The sequence below is a fragment of the Anthonomus grandis genome, chromosome 8, assembly GCF_022605725.1.
Source record: "Anthonomus grandis grandis chromosome 8, icAntGran1.3, whole genome shotgun sequence".
In the NCBI taxonomy this organism is placed as follows: Eukaryota; Metazoa; Arthropoda; class Insecta; order Coleoptera; family Curculionidae; genus Anthonomus; species Anthonomus grandis.
The window spans coordinates 29,641,544-29,659,429 of NC_065553.1; the positions used below are offsets into that span (position 1 = coordinate 29,641,544).

General features: G+C 33.4%; 1 protein-coding gene and 1 long non-coding RNA gene across 4 annotated transcripts in view; both read left to right on the top strand.

The window, feature by feature from the left end:
• Positions 1-17,651, top strand: part of LOC126739457 (uncharacterized) — a 125,679-nt gene extending 108,028 nt beyond the window's left edge. Inside the window, exons 3-4 of one of the 3 annotated variants that reach the window (XM_050445141.1) lie at positions 16,021-16,097; positions 16,328-16,512. In XM_050445141.1, coding sequence (XP_050301098.1) covers positions 16,021-16,097; positions 16,328-16,369 — 119 coding nt within the window. In that variant the 3' untranslated portion in view covers positions 16,370-16,512. Of the gene's footprint in view, positions 1-16,020; positions 16,106-16,327 lie in introns of all 3 variants that reach the window. The other 2 variants (XM_050445142.1, XM_050445140.1) reach the window with 2 other exon arrangements.
• Positions 9,336-10,081, top strand: LOC126739463 (uncharacterized). The gene is made up of 3 exons (XR_007661634.1): positions 9,336-9,539; positions 9,605-9,702; positions 9,763-10,081. It is a non-coding gene; the product is annotated as an uncharacterized LOC126739463 (long non-coding RNA).
• Positions 17,652-17,886: the final 235 nt, after the last annotated feature.

Sequence of the window (17,886 nt, forward strand, 5' to 3'; positions counted from 1 at the left end):
TAAACATAAGACAATTTTAAAAATTATAACAATGATATTTACCTGTTTCTTCACATTTTCTTGCCAATTGCAAAATAAGTTTACTTCTTGCACTCATGTTAACTCAACGATTTTCTACGATAAACAAACAACGACTACACATAAACTTCTAACCACGTGTAAATTCCACATACATAATAATGATAAATTGATACGAAAGTCTTAAGTCAGCAATGCAATTTTTATTTAAAAAATAACGTTTTGATATAAAGGACTTCAATTGACTTAAGTCATTATGACACTACTTTCCTTTTACAGTGTTTTGGTACCAAGGTCTTATGTAAACTTAAGACTCTATTACCAGAATTTTTTTTTACTTAAGTCTTTTGTACCAATTTATGGGGCCTAAATAAAAACGGTATGACTTAAGTCTCTAATATCACCAGAACGAGCAAGTAAATTAGTGTTTAAACTTCCTTTCAATTTGGTCAATATATTTGTGATACATCAGATTCCAAGTTACTGTCGCATATTCTATAGTAGGTTAAACGAATGCATTATACAGGGTGCCTGGCGGAGGGTTAGCCAAACTTGGTGGGCATATAGATAGGCTCAGATAGAAGATATTTTCTTAATAAACTTGTGTTCTAAAACTCTCGGGTTTTTTTATATAATTGATTTTGTGTTATTTTCAGGATTTTCAAAAAATTATGCCTTTTGACATCTTTAAATTTTTTCAGCATATTTTTCACGTTTTTTTTACATTTGTATTTAGTCTGTAATGTATCCTAAATCTAAAAAAATCAATATCAAGTACAAATAATACCGAAATAATTCGTTTTGAGCTCAAAAATTTAATACACCAATGTCGTTTAAAAAGATTGAGAATAAAATCGGTCCCAAATGAGAACCTTGCGGTACTCCTGAAGTTACGGTTGTACAAGAAGACTTTACTCCATTTATGACAACGTACTGAGAGCGATTCGTTATATAACTTTTAATGAGTTTGAGTAGGGCCCCGTGCACACCGAAATTCTCCAACTTCACGAAACGTATAGGATGATGTACCTTATCAAAAGCCTTAAAAAAGTCGGTGTACAGGGCACAAGTTTCCAGACCCCTATCCATACTTTCGTTTATACTCTGAATAAATGGTATTAAGTTGGTTATTACCGATCTTTTTTGGAAAAAGTCTTGTTGGTTAACATCAATAGCTTCTTTGACCTTAAAGAATAATTGTTTTAACAGCAAAGATTCAAATAGTTTACCAAAGTGACTAAGTAGGGAAATAGGCCTGTAATTCCTTACAGAAGTTTTTTCTCTAGACTTAAATACTTTTGGCAAAATTTGAGTTGTTTTCCAAATATTGGGAAAAATGCCGCTGAATAAACATTGACTATACAAAACATGCAAAGGCTCCCACAAGCTAGAACAGGACTTCAAAAAAAATGAAGGAAATCTGACTGGGCCAGATCCCATTTTAGGATCCATACATATAAGTGCAGATTTAATGTCCTAATTTTAAATCAATAACTTTCTTAACTACAAAACATTCTTGACATTGAGTAGGCTCAATTAAAGTTGGTGTATCAGAAGGTTCAAATACTCCACTAAAATACTTAGAAAAAAGTTCACTAATGTCAACACAATTCGAAGCTTCCTGATCATTAAATTTCATTTTTATTGGTGTTAAGCTTTTGATGTTTTTTTTTGTTGTGAAAAAATGACCACAAATATTTAACGTCTTTGACAATGTTTATTTCTGTTTTATAAATATAATTTTTGTAATCATTGCGTATATTAATCTTTACTGTTTTGCGTTAATTTGAAAAGTTGTCGTAATCAGATTGTCTTCGGTACAGTTTCCACATTTTATGTGCCTTTAATTTATTTTTGTGTGTTTAGAAAACCATAGAGGATATTGTCTCGTATTAATCTTAATTCTAGGGATGTGGTTAATAACAATGTTATCTAAAACTGTATAAAAACATGCAATGTTAATATTTACATCTTTAGATGAAAATAATTAGTTCCAATGAGTAAAAAGAAAGAAAATGTGCCATATTACGTAAGAATAATCTTGTGTACAAGCATCCTACAAGCTAAGAAAACAAAACAAAAATACAATTTCAAAAATTGACAAAACAATGAACAAAATTAAACACAAGAAGACAAAACTTTTTGAACATACTTGAATTAAAGATAACTAAATAAAACAATCAATTACTAAATGAAGGTAAACTTGTTGACAAAACTAGAGAAGAAAAAAGGAAAAAAAAACCTTCCAACATGTCCAAGGTTAAAACCTATCATTAAAAAAGTCATCCAGGTTATAATATGCCTTAGCCAATAAAAGCGTCTTTAATTCTCTTTTAAATTTCTTAACATCCGATATATGTCCAACATATAGAGGAACATGATTGTAAATTTTTTTACTTATGTAAATTAATGAGTTTTTGGTAAGGGAAGACGTACGAATAGGTAGGGTAACATCATTTACACGACGAGTCAAATGGCCAGTGTCAGAGGGTAGTTTGGGAATTTTGTGAATAAGAGCAGCTGTTTCTAAGATAAAGAGTGAAAAAAGAGTTTTTCAGAAATGAAGAGGGGTTTGCAAGAATCTCTTAACTTAGCAGAACACAGGTATCTAACTGCTTTTTTTTAAATAACAAAGACAATGTTAAGTATCCCTTTATTGGTTAAACCCCAAAAAGGCAAGCCATACCGAATTTGAGATTCAATAAGTGAAAAGTACACTGAACGTGCAACCATCCCTCCCAGCTCTTGTTTTGCCATTCTTACTACAAAACATCCAGAAGATAATTTCCCAGGTAAATGTAAAATATGATCTTCAAACCGAAGGCGACAATCAATGGTAATTCCTAGGAACTTGCAGCACTCTTTATTCTGCAAGAGGGAATTTTCGTCAAACATCAGACCCTGAACATCACACTTAAACCCCATAATAGACGTCTTTCTTATATTAAGCATGAGCCTGTTGGAAGGACACCACCCTGATAAAATCTTAAGGTCTTCAAGGATACAAGTCTTAATATAATCAAAATTTTTATGGCTCCATAGTATGGTGGTATCATCAGCAAACTGAACCACCTTGCCCTGCAGTTTCAATGAACTCAAGACATCCACATACAGTAAAAATAACAGCGGTCCCAACACTGAACCCTGGGGAACGCCGCATTTTAGGGATCTAGAAGCAGACAAACGCCCAGACACTGTAACCTTCTGAGTACGATTTGATAGATAGGACTCAAGCTGTCGCAACGCTACACCCCTAAAACCATATTTATCGAGCTTAGATAACAGTATTCCATGATCCACACAGTCAAATGCTTTGGATAGATCACAAAACTCTGCCGCCGATAACTCTCCAGAATTCAAGGACACATAGACGCTCTCCAAAAAGCTAAAAATAGCATCATGAGTCCCTTTACCGGCTTGAAATCCAAACTGATTTGCAGACAAAATGCCATTATGATGTAAAAAGGACAAAATTCTGCTTTTTGCAAGTTTTTCAACTATCTTAGAGAGGGTAGACAAAATAGAAATTGGACGGAAATTACAAGGCTGATCCAAATCTCCACCCTTATGAAGAGGGATAACCACTGCCTCTTTTAAACATGAAGGAAAAATGCCAATATGTAAAGAATTGTTTATGGCAGAAACTAAAGCATTTAAGGCTGAATCAGGCAAAAAGAGTAACAACCTCGAAGATATCCCATCAGCTCCAGATGATTTATGGTTTTTCAGGCGTTTGATTTCATTTTTTACGAGTCGACAGGATGAAAGAAAAATGAATGCTCAACCGACACTTGTTGAAGATATTGTAAGGGATCAATGTTACTACGAATGCCCTTGAGCAAGATATTAAGTATATCACAATAATAGTCGTTTAAAATGTCAGGTCTTAACTCCGGTTCAGATACTTTTCTATGGCAATGTCTAAAATCATTAATAATCGACCAACACTCTCTTTGCCTATTTGATGACATATTTAAGCGATCCCTATAATAATTAGATTTTGCTGCTTTAATTGTCTTTCTGTACGGACTACGGTATTTCTGATGATATACAAGGATATTTTCATTTGTGGTATATTTGCACAATTTAGTCAAAAAACGGAGGTTTTTAGCTGAAATTCTAAGGCCTCTTGTAACCCATAGTTTTCGTTTCTTAGTTCTAAGCCTCATTTTAGGAAAGCACTGATTGATCTTATCACACAGAACTTAAAAATAAAGTAAGTGGGTCAGAAGCCGTTTCAAGTGCATTCCAATTTACCGAAGCTGTAGCAGCAGAAAAAGCATTGAAATTTCTCCTGCTGAAAATTCTTCCCATATAATGAGATGAAGATAATACAGTATTATATAGCATTTTAGCAAGAATAGCTTCATGATCGGAAATACCAGATGGGAGTACTGTGCATAAAACCTCATCAAAATTTGTACAGAAATAGTCAATTGTAGTTGCAGATGAAGTTATTCGTGTGGGAGAAAGAACGTGCATTTTCAAGTCGTAAGAATTTAAAATACTTAAAAGAGAAGTACGTGGCAAGGTTTCATCAGTGTAGTTGATATTAAAGTCACCAGCCAATATAACCTTAGAGTGTAGGGACAACTGGGATAAAAGAGAATTAAGTTTGTCCAGAGACATAGCAATATCTCCTGTAGGTGGCCTATAAACACAAAAAATATATAAATTAAAACGCTTACAAAAAAAAAAGAGAATTCAAAAACATTCTCTAACAGAAGATTATTATACTTATCAATATTACAAAAAATCGTTTCAATTGTTTGCCTAGCCAAGATCATGGTTTCTCCATGTATAGATTGTTGACGACAAAAATTTGATATAGGAACATAATCAGATATTAAAAAATATTCACTAGGCCTCAACCAGTGCTCAGTCAGAAGTACAATATCAGGAAAATTACATGTGTCCAGCAAAAGATGAAGCTCATCCATCTTGTTTCTTAGGGATTGTATATTAAGAATAAAGGTACTTAAGCTTTTCGAAGAGCTAATTTCAATCTTACTAGTAGAATATGAACATGAATGAGATTCAACCTTCGTGGACATGTCTATAAAAAAGAAGAATTTAATTCACAATCAGTAATCAGGTCAGACTCATTAATTTGACGATTCAAAGACAATTTATTCGATGAAATATTAATTTTAAAATATTTGAAAATATGTGCATGCAATAATGATGCCAAGTCTGAACCAAAGTTGCTGGCATGATTAGACTCTAAAATCCCATATAGATTAATATTATTTGTATGAAAAATACGATAAAGGGCCTTATTACTATTATAGATAACATTTTGGTTTAAATAAGTATAAGGGCTTGTCATCACTAAAGTAGAAATAATAATTTCATTAATAGTGTCGTAATTGGCATTATTAAATTTTAACTTTGTATATGAATTACTAACAATGTTTTTCTCCGATATTAAATTAACATTTATTTCCGAAGACATGTGATGGCTATCTTCAGGCAGAAATGGATCCATACTTATTCATTCATTCATCCATATTTATCCATACTATTAACAATAACTTTTGTAGAATTAGACATAATAAGATCCAGAATTTTATCACGAGCATTAAAGACGTGATTAAATTGCTTTAGATTATTGAAGTAAAAAGCATCAGAAAATGCTTTGCTGCAAGTATCAGTGGCCTTGATGGGCAATAAATCCTTAACATTCGGTTTTTGTGACCATATTAAATTAGGTAGAATAAAGTCACCCATTATTAAAAAATAACTATTAACATTAGTGCTTATAATATTTTCTAGTTTAGATAAAAAGTTTCGTGTGGTATACGTCACGAATCGCCAATAAGACACCGCTACCATCACTTTTGCCACTAATGTTAGCGTTCCTATAAGGTCTAAAAACGTTATAGTTGTTAGGAAACAGCTCCGAGTCCAGAACGTTGGGATTTAACCAAGACTCGGTTATTGAGATACAGTTATATAGACAGGTGCAGGCAGACTCATAAAAGTCTACTGTCTTGGTCCTAAGGCCTCTGGTGTTTTGGTAGTAAAAAAAATTGCTGAGACGAAGTCATTAAAAAAAATTAAAAAAAAGTTGCCGCAAGAAATTACAAAAGTACAATCAAGAAGATATGGTTTATAGTTATGCTAGCACGGAACACAGAGTGTGCTCATTAATAATATCAATGGCTTTATTGTTCTTGTCCCTCTTTATGAAAACTTTCATTTCTTTCACCCAGACTTTTTTTTATAACTATTATTCTAATACATTAAATTAGTTAAGTATTATGCTCAAAAAAACCTGTACCTAACAATATTTAGATAATTGATCTATTTTTACGTTAGGTTATTTTTATATTCTTTGTTGTATTTATTATGTGGATATTTAAATGTTACTTTTAATGGTATTTATAAGGTCGTCAATAGCTAACTAAAAATAAATAAAAAAGAGGTATTTTTTTAGAGAAATTTAGTAAAGTGACGTTGAAAATTGAGTAGAATTTTTGAAAGACGGTATTTGTTATTAAATGTCTGAATAGGCCAAGAAACTAAGAAAGAACTCTCATTTTCATCATTCATATGTAATTGTATACTTAGGCGCTTCTTTAGGCTAAAGAACAGGCGAATCAATACGTAATGCCCATTTTCTACGAAAAACGCAGTTTTAAAAAAAATTATTTGGTACCAAAAAGGCAAAGGTAAAGAAACTTTTTCACATTTTTCTAACTAACAAAGGAATTAACTAAATCCTAAAGACTAATATCCCATTAGAATATAACGGCCAAGTAGTGGCACAAGACGCTGGTAAAGTATTGAAAAATTTACAATAGCAGGCGAGATGAGCACTGATCACAGACCGTTTTCTACTGAACATAGAGATTGAGCCAACATTTACCCATTTCTTGCTATTACTTGTGGGTAAATCATGTAACAGCCATGCGGTAGGCTCATATTTATCATTTGGCTTTCAAAATTGTCTGTAACTAAGTATAAAAAGATGGTCATGCTATTAAGTCTAAAAGGAGAAAAACGTACCTATAGAAAAGGGTAAAAGGCATATATATATACTGTTTTTAATAATGCCGAAAAGAAATAGTTAACATTTGGTTAGTCATCACCTCTTCTAAGAAGGTTGTCATCTCCGATCTGTAAATTTAAGCTGATTACGAGAAAATAGGTCTTTTCTAGCATATATATTTTATATGTAAAAATCAAATAATCTTGCAAAAAAATATTTTTCCAGACAAATTAATTTCTAGAAAATGTATTTGGGCTTGCCGCTTTAAAAGTCTTTTAAGGTTAAAATCATAAAAATTCCTTAAAATTAGCACAGTGTTACTTAAACTTTTTTCGTGACAGAACCCTACATTTTTAACAGAACCCTAAACTCTAAACTAAAAGCTAAAGCAGTTATATGTGAATTATTTATTAATAAAAAATAGAAACAAAATAGATACAGTAAGTAGTGAGTTAGTAAGCAAATGTTAACACTAAGTTCATTTAATGCGAGGCATGTAATTGTTTTTTATTCCTCATCAACTGGGTAATGTCAGGCTTGATAGAAGAAAGTTAAATTCTCATGTCTAGTTCGGCAGCCATTCTATTGCGGTATTTTGTTTTTATAGCTGTATATGCTGAAAATTCCGTTTCACACAAATACGTTGTTGGGAACGGCGGAAGAACATTCAAAGCTTCTGTGGCAAGTTGTTGGATATTGATCACGAATCCTGCACCAAAAATCATTTAGTGAAATTATTTTAAACAATGATTCCATGCTTGTATCCGGTGTCATTTCTAGAAATGATTCATAGATCTGATTTGACATATTTTCAGGCTTCCGCAATTTAGATGAAAAAGGGTTTTGAATCCATGAGTTTATTTTCAGTTTTGTATTCTGTTCTTCAGGAAAGTAAGATTCAAAAGTCCCTTAGAGATCATTGAGATATTGCACCAATTCAACAAATATTTCATTTTGAAATATTTCACTATGACTATCACTAAAACTATGGTGGCTAAGAAACTTAAGCTTTTAATTAAGTTCTTAGTTCAAAAAGCCTTGTCAAAGTTTTACCCCGAGACAACCATCTCACTTCAGTATGAAGCAATAGTGTTTTATGTTCCCTACAATCATCTTCACATAATATTGAGAACAATCGGGATTGTAGTGTCGCGCTTGACAAAATTAATTATTTTTACTGACTGGTCAAGAACCAACTTTAGATTTCGTGGCATTTTCTTAACCGCGAGTGATTGTTTATGCAGGATGCAGTGGCTGGAACTACAATTTGGCGCTTTCCTTTTTATTCGTGATATTGCCCCGGCTATTCTAGCTGTCATTGCCTTGGCTCCATCGGTACAAATATCGATGCAATTATTCCAATCTAGTTGGTTTTCTTCAAAAAATATGTTAATCGTGTTAAAATTTCTTCTCCAGTTGTGTTAGTAGGCAGCGATGAGCACATAAGCAAGTCTTCTTCGAGTGAATGTTTATATGAATATCGCACAATTACTCCCAAGATGTACAGTCCAGCAACATCAGTCGACTTATCCATTTGCAAGACGAATTTGTTATTTTGAAGTCGTGAAACCAGTGTAGCATTTTTTTGTTCTTATAGGATATTCTTAGAAATATTACAAGTTTTGGTTTGTATAAATTTATGTAAATTATCAATTTAATATTATTGTATGAGGTTTAGACTTTATTTTTAAATATCGGCAACAGGGCATTCGCACCATGCCACCTTGAAATGTTGAGTTTTAAGTTTATGTCTAGTGGGTTGCATAAATTCAATCACATTTAATTGATTTAAGTAGTATACATTAAATGATTTAATCTGGTTACTCTCTTTATTTAAATATATTTTGTTTACAGTAATCATACTACAAGTGTGTTTAGCTTTATTGGTCTAATTTATAAAAATAAGTATGAATAAAACAGGTTTAATATTTGGTAATAGTCACTTTATAGACGTTAGACACTCTCGCAAATTTTGCTTCAGGAAGGTCAACCTTGATCTATGCTAGGTACCGGGGTACTGCTGAAAATAACAAATTAGTACCCGGTTATTGTTTTGAATTGTTGACAAAATATTAATATTACCTACTAATTATTAAATCATGAATTGGTACTGATTCCACTAAGAGCTCCTATTATGGAATTGGTGTTGGATTTTGTATTTTTTATCAAATTAATTCCCTGTGCTTTTCGGATTACTATTTGATTTGATCCTTCTTCCGAATTTTTGTGCAATTCAATATCTGTATTGACAACATTGGTGACCAAAGTCTTCTTTGCCGTAATTTCTCGAAAGACCGGTCTTTTTTACGCCTCGACTGGAGGATCTGATAGTTGTCCCTTTTGATCTACCTCTTAAAAAGGGGAAAGTAAAATTTTAAAAAACGGTCAAACCAAGTAATAAAGTTTTCCTTTCGGGAATTGTGAATGATTAAACTTACTTGTAGCTTACTTAAATCTGTTTTATTTGCTGGAATTATTTTACGGTAACGTGAATTCTTTGTGTGTTCCTCTGGAATTTTGACATCATGTAAGTAGCAAATGGTTCATTTTTATAGAATCTGATTTAAAGTTCAATTTCTTTTTTATTTAAAGATTATCCATTTATTTATTGCTGCCCTATTATGTTCTGCCTTGTCCATGCTGATATTTTGCCACAGAATTAAATTTAGTTAGAAAATCAATTTTTAGGGGTAAGTTATTCATTTGCCGTTGTTTCCTTTTTAATCCTTACCACTTTGTTTCTTAATTAGGGTTCTCCAAATGTTCTCTACAGTTCTCTAAATGTCCCCTAAGTGTCTCCTAAGTTCTATGGATTTTCCTCAGTTTCTTCATGTCCTTCTTAGCTGATTGACCAAGCTAGGCTATAAGTAACCTGGTGAAGAAAGCTGCTGTATATCAACACCTCAACCCTCAACTGATAGCATCCTCAACACCTCGCCGTCGATTCCCAATTGTGTCGAGAGGTATATGACCGAACGAGGAATAATACTGGCAAGTCCGTTCTAATTTTATTATAGTTATATTTATTGCTATTTTCACATTCTTAAAAGAAAATTAAATAAGGAAAACTCCAAAATATTGTCTATTGGTTTAATAGTATAACAATTTACCAGTTTCCTAAACAGTTAAAAACTTTTCACTTTTATAAAAGTTTTATAGTTTATTTCAAGTGTAAATGTATCCAGGTTAAAAAGAATAATAATATTATATTCTCACTTATGTAAATATAGTCCTGTGTTTGCGGTTTATTTTATCATAATAATTAGTGGTATATAAATACTTGATACTTGTTCCCCTGCGCCGAAAGTTCATGAATTTTCCCAGGTTCTAAAAGAATAATTATTTCTAACTGTACGGTTGTTGTTATATTACGGCGATTGAGTGGACTGTATTACTTATATAGGCAAGGGTTCATTTTCCTAAATTTAACATTAATTTCCAAAATAAAGTTTTCAACCAAACCATACAGCACAAAGATTAAAAATGGCACCTACCTTGATCTCTTGGAGCACTTGGATGGAATAAATGAGTTTCTTCTGGCGGGCCCGCACTTATATTCGGCACAAATACATTAGACTTGGTATTAGTGGTGTGTAATGAAAATTAGATTATATTGTAGAAACTTTTTCCATATTTTTGGGGAAATTATAGAAGCACTTTTTAGACGAAGTCTGGAGCCTCGATCATGGCAACGGCAAAAGCTGAAGTTGCCGGTTTGCTTCTTTGTACACAAACTCTTGATAGACCATTCGACGTCGGCGCCAAGCTTGACTTTGTATGGTTAATGTAAATTTGAAATTACGTAGTTAAAAGACGAAAAATAATTTAATATGTTCAAAAGTTGCGTATACACTAACTATTTATTAATTACTTAGCGCACATAGAACTGTAACTTCGATGGGAAAAGTTTTGGAGTGTTTTATTGTTTAATTTCATTGTTACTCTATAGTAATGCAATAGAATTTACTATTTATTATAACTTTATTGTGGTAAATACATGGTATGGCTTTGGAAAACCCGACTTGTTTTACTTGGGAACGACACCTGACTGAAAAGAAATTTGTTTATAAAATAATGAAGTTTTCCTGATTTTCCTGATTATAAATAACACCAATGCTTTGTAAATTAAACTTTTAATAAATCAAGTGGCGTCCTCCAGGCGGAAACCAGTAAGTGTAAGGACCAGGGGATCACCCACCCACTACCCTGCTCACCTGACGAATAGCTGCCGTGCTTATGTGTAGTTAATAATCTACTTGGGAAGAAAAATTGGCTACACCAGTTCTTGTTTTATGTTTGCTGCGATGTCCCCAATTCGACTGACAATTTGACTGACGCACTGTAGAAAGATGCTTTAGAGATTTTTCGTCGAGCATACATTTTGTTATGTCTACCACACATGGTTTTATTAGCTTTTCAGCGATAGTGTGCGCTTCTCTTGCTTGGGCAATGCGGTAACTAACCAAATACGATGCCTCCGTGGCCTTTTCATTCACAGTCTGAGTCGCATACGTCATAGTTTTTTGACTTCTTAATAATTGTTCTTTTTTATGTAGAAAAAATTCTTTACTTTTGTTTTTGAAGTCGGGATGTACAGTTTCTAAATGTCGGCGCATCTTAAGGTAGGATGTTTTACTTTCCGACACTGCAACATGCGATAACGACGTGCGTTGAACTGTCGCGACGCAGATTGCAGGTTTGCGACTAACTGTTTTCTTACTATGCGACATTTCAGTTCAGCGCAAATCGCTTGATGCTTGATGCTGTGTAGTTTATCAAGATGAACGCTATTCGTCGTAAAATTGCTGCGATTCTTTTGCTTTACGATGAAGAAGAAGAAAATTTAGCTCTATTACTTCACGCTCCTGAACCTTTCCAGAAACATTCTGACATATACAAGAATCGTGACAAAGAAGGAACTTACAACATTTTTATTGAAGGCTACTTAAGCGATAGTGAGACGCGATTCAAGGCCTTTTTCAGATTATCACATGATTTGTACTACAATATCTTGAGTGCAATTCAAGAGGATATAACGACAATAACCTCATATCGCTGTCCTAAACCAATAAGACCTGAAATAAAGGACTGGAAATACACGTACACAATCTACTAAACTTTGGTCGAAGTCATCATCTATGGTTTGTGACATGGCAGAAAAAAAAACAAATAATTTAACCGCCAAAAATACCAAATAGACCTATGCCGGGGATGCTATACAAAAGTACTAGCTGCGCTGTCGCTGTCGTTCAGAAACTATTTTATTTTTCTCGACGACGTACCGCGACAACATCTGCGATGCCGCCGTATCGGTGCCGCAAGTCGATAGGTTAAACAACACTAATTTGACTAGTGCCAGATTAAATGTACGGCACACCGCAGTGTCGCACGTCGTTATCGCATGTCGCAGTGTCGGAAAGTAAAACATTCTACCTTTAGCAGGTACCATCGAACTATTAGGAAGGAGTTTGCAGCACAACATACAAAGAGGTGAGCCGTTTGAATCAACAAATCCGAGATTAATGTATAATATATAATGTATATATTCGTCATACTTTCGGTGTTTCACCTTCGGTGTGTCATTAGATTTTTTACCACTTAAACTTGAAACCATAAAACTAGAACTTGACGCTGTCATATCACCTTGATTTGAGTTTGACGCATCATCCAAGCGAACCACATTTTTTGCAACACCTTTAAGCCAGCGCTCCATTCTTCTTTAACACTAATTTGATTTGGTCAATTTCATGACAAATAGTATCTCTTGACGCACGAAATACAATATTTTACAACCACTATGAACAACAACAAGACAAGCGAACATAAAATACTGAGCGCGATGTGATTAATAAATTCTCCGCGCCAAACAATCCTCCTTTATATTATATAGTCCATATGAACTTAATCCGAACAGCAGAAAAACTAAAACTCGGGTCATAAGCGGTATTTTCTTTGTAAAGCATAGGCGTGCCGCAGAAGGATTGTAAAAAATATTTTAAAGGTGTATTTGTACGTTATACTCACCAATTGTAGTGATTTTTAACTGTTATATGAGTAAATTAGGCATTCTAATGGACTGTCAAACGGTTTTGGTGCCTTTAAACATTGCCATATTGTGCAAAAAATCGAAAAATGTTACATGTTTTAAGTCACAATAAAATAAAGCTCAAAATGAATGAAAAAACGTACAAACATTGCGTTGTGTTTTATTTTGCATTGTATGGTAAAAGTCAAATGCATCCCAGCCGTCGTTGTGACTATCAATTGAATTTTTAATTTTTGCCTAATTTTTTTGTAAAATTGATAGTTGTAAATGTCATTAATTTTTGTTTACAAAATATATGATATTTGCGAATAAAAACTAAAATAAAATACATTTTCGTCTACTTGATAAGACCTAAGAACAGAGAGCAAAGTCAGCTTTATGGCAAATGACATAATAATTTTCATTTTAATAATATCAAATAAAGTAATAACACATAATAAACATGCAAGAATAAAAGTCAAAAGTCACTATCCGAATTTTCCGAGCTTGAATCCGAATTTGGGTTTATAATAATTGGGTCAATTGTGGGTAAAATGTCATATTCACATTCCTTTTTAATAATATTCTGGACATATTTCATCCATATATCATTGTTGTGGATTTCATCAATTATTGTCCTTATCCTTCCTAGTACAAAAGTACTGTCAGTTGGAAATTGATTTCCTTTTCTCAACTTGTCCTTGACTGCAGCCCAAATCATCTCAATTAGAATAAATATGCAGTAATAGGGAGGAAGGCGCAAAATTGTATGACCTTGTGATTCGCAGAGTTTGTCGATAACATATTCCTCCTCAATTTTTTTTTTATAGCTTCTAGTAACACCTTTTTAGTGGCCTTTTGAGAAATTTCCATATTTTTAAGTTCCATAAATTTAACAATGTCGTCCTTCTTTGTGCTGTTGTTGGGCACTTTGTGGTATATCTTGAATTATAAGATGAATTGTCCATCACGATGACTGAATTGGGGGAGAGATTTGGCAGTAATTGTTCAGCAAATCATTTTTCAAATAGACTGGCGGACATGTCTTCATGGTAGTCAGCCAAAGAGTCCTTTATATTTTTGGCCGATAATAGTAAAGCGTTCGGAATAAAACCCTTATTACCACCTGCGTGACGTATGATGACCCGTTTACCGCGTGAACAAGGTCCATTTAGTGTGCACTTACTACTAGTGTCCACCCAACCATATTTCACAACATCGTGTGTGTCGTACCAAGTTTCGTCAAGGTACACTATCTCCCTTTGTAATTGGCGGTATTCCTTATTTTTTCGTAATTATTCATGCCTCCATGCTACGATACGGCGAGATTCCATTGGAACCATTCTTTTGTCCAATTTTTTGTACTTAAACCCACAATCTTCTAAAACATGACGTGAGGTGAAAAGAGATTTATATATATAAATAGGATAATCTGTAAGTAATTTATTCTGAATCATGTCTAAGGTTGGAACTTTGTTTTGTAAAATTGATATACAGTTCGACGTATTACGTCTTTGTCGGTATCATCAAGTTTTTTAAGCTTATTGGTCCTTTTTCTCTTTACAGAATGATCGATAACGTCTCCGGCTTTTATCACTGTGTACTACGGGCACATGGTAGTACGGGCAAGTTTAGTCAGCTCACAAACTCTTTTTAAAATGTCGTTTTGTGAGGTCGCGCGCATTTCGTTTTTTAGGCAATTGAAAATATTTAAAACAACTCTCTGGGTTTGAACATGTAAGTCTTTATTTAAAAATTCCAATTGCGCCAAGTCGGCGCCGGTCTTGCGTCAAAAGGTCTTCACAATGGCATTTTAAATTGTTAGATAAAAAGTATTTAGAAACAGTGATAACAACAATAACAACAGTATTAACAATGACAAAAGCAACAACAAAAACAAAGACCACAACGGTAACAACAAATTAATTTATAAAATTATGTCACGCGACCAACACACTCTTAAGACATTTAATTCTAAACCAGAAATAAAACATAAAACGCCACTGGCACCAGGCCCATGTAAAATTTATCGTATAGGCCCGGTCCGTCCACAATTTAAACCCCAAGCGCCGGTAGTAATCTTTTGTCTTCGTCTTTTACACGTCATTGCTGGGGATTTAGCCTACCTCTCTCTGACAAAATTTCTCGTTGAACAGGCCGGGGTTTAGGAATTTCCAGCGATCAGATGTCTTTAAATATACGAGGACCGCTCATTATATATTTTGCTATTGGTCAATATACTAAATGCGTGAATTTAGTATATTGACCGTATCCCAATTTGTAAGGTGTTCGAATTGAAATCATCTACACTATATCAGCAACCATCGAATCGCCTCGAATTCCTTAGAAACTTCGGAGAGCCAGACCATTTTCTCCGAAGTACGCATCGACGCACGAGCACGAGATACAGCGCGACGAATCGAGGTCATTCGATTGCTTATAGTACGGGGGCGAATGGTGGCGTACGAGTAACGCTGTAACATTTCGATGTAATAGGTCGGGCATTTATTATTTATTTATACATATATTAAATTTTCGTATATGTACCAGTGTTTTGATTGTTTATTTTTATCTTAGGTAACTTTATTCTTATAGAGTCCACTTTAATTCATGCATTCATTTATTATGACTGCTGGCGGAGCTCTACCGGAGCACACTTTGAGTAAGGCTGTAAATAGCCATTATATTTTAAAGACACAGTAATTTAACTAGCCTGAAGCAAAAAATTAATTTTTCATGTAGTGTAGGACAAAATCATTAAATTTAAACTAATCTTGCTATAGATAGATACAAGGTAAAAACAGATACGAACTACTAATAAATAAAAGAAATATCTTACGTTCATCTTATTATGTTTCAGTTGAATTCTTTACTACATTTTTATTAGCCTTTGCAAAAAACTTTCATACACAAAAAATTCATAAGAAATAACTTTGCATCTCGAACTTCAATTATAAAAACAAATTAAAAAATCATATTTCAGTGTATACTAGACGATACTACTCCCAAACCGACCTAACCAGTGTCATAACGCATCAACCTAAAACAGAAAATGTAGAGGTAAAAAGGTAAAATTGATGTTGTCTCGCTTAAAAATTAAGAAAAAACCTCTGTGATCGTTCTCTTTAATGCTAGTTGGATAATTATTAACTTACATTCTACATCCGACCTTTGTTCATATGAATATGGCTTGCAGAGTGCTCTATTAATGCCTTTATTAATTAAAAGTGTTTTCACTAACATACGTTAATATAATAAAATGTTGAAAATAAATTCAATTTCATTTTTAGCTAGCACCGCCATCCCATCAGACAGCTCCACCCCTACAATAATCCTTCTACCTTATGGGCGCATGCTGGTGGTCGATCGGAACGTGTTCAGTCAACTACAAACGGACGCATCCGGAATCGACCTAATGGAACTCAGTGCCAACTTAATCCGTCGCCAGCATCTTAACAATCCTCGCCAATTGACGGGAAGCACCCCGAGTATATTAGATAGCGACAATACTTCTAAGGGACTGTCCCCTACTTCTTTAGGGTTTGGTCCACCTCTTTACGAAGATATTTTTTGTGATTTACCTCCCTCATATAGTGAGGTCAGTTTGATGCTTAAAAATCAGAGGAATGGTGAGTGTTTGGAAATGACGGACGTAGTGGGGGTGAGAACTAGCGAAGGTGAGGTGAGAATAGATGTATGTGAGGAAGGGATAGTAGAAGAAGAGGATAGTAGCTTATGATTAAGTAGTAAAAAAGCGTACTAAAAGACAGTTTTTTTTTAAATAAATTTTATTGTACCTATTATTTGTTATTTTATAAGAAACAACGTGGAGTTGGTTATACAGTTCAAAGAATGTCATTTCAATATGTGACTGTAATATAGCCAGATGTCAGATTGGATTAGAGTAAAAAGAAGGAGAAGAGTAAATAAAAAGAAAACTATGTAGTTTTAAGTAAAAATGTAATCAAACGTTATCTGCAGAGTGTTCTCGATACAACGGTCATCTTTAATGCCAGAATTGAAAATTGTGAAGTCGAATGAAAATTAGAGGTTAAGATTAAAGAAGTAATAATACAATTATTCGATGAATATCACGAACATAGGACGTAAAGAATCTGAATAAGATAAAGATACTTAAGTATGTTAGGATACCTAAAGATAATTACATCACATTAGTGATCTAAACATGGACGACAAAGTGTTAAAATAATATTGGAATAAAATTTAAAGGTCCAACCAATGTATAGAGCCTAAGAGTATTGAATTGTTAATGTGAACTGGCCGTATATTTGATATCAACTATTCACTAATTTCTTCCATATATTTTATAAATCTAGGTATGCTCTCGCTTTTCAGTTCTGGCACTTAGCGCTTTTGTGCGTAAGGTCAAAAGATAATATATTATTGAACTTATTGTAAATACATGTGTTTGCCTTGCTCTATAGATAGGTCTTTGATTAAGAATGGCGAGGTGTACCATATCTGAGCAATGAATAATCCAGGAATTCTGGAAAAAAAGTCGCGTAATAAAATTAGCGCGTGGAAATATTTGTAAGTTCATTACTCAGATTCTAAGGAGTAATTGCTATGGTCAATAAAAAGTCGTTTTTTTTATATTTCGTTTTTTTATATCTTTTTTTACATCTTGTTGGTTTTACACTTTTTCCTATGAAACGTTTATTTTTTAAGATAAAAGTATTAATAATTTTGATTTACTCAAAAGAATTCGATAAACTTTTTAAGAGGCCTCATTTAGGGTCTTATTTAAGAAAAGATGTTTTTTAAGTTAAAAATATATAATCAATACGTTACATTAATTTCTTGATTTCTCAAAATTATTGGAAACTTC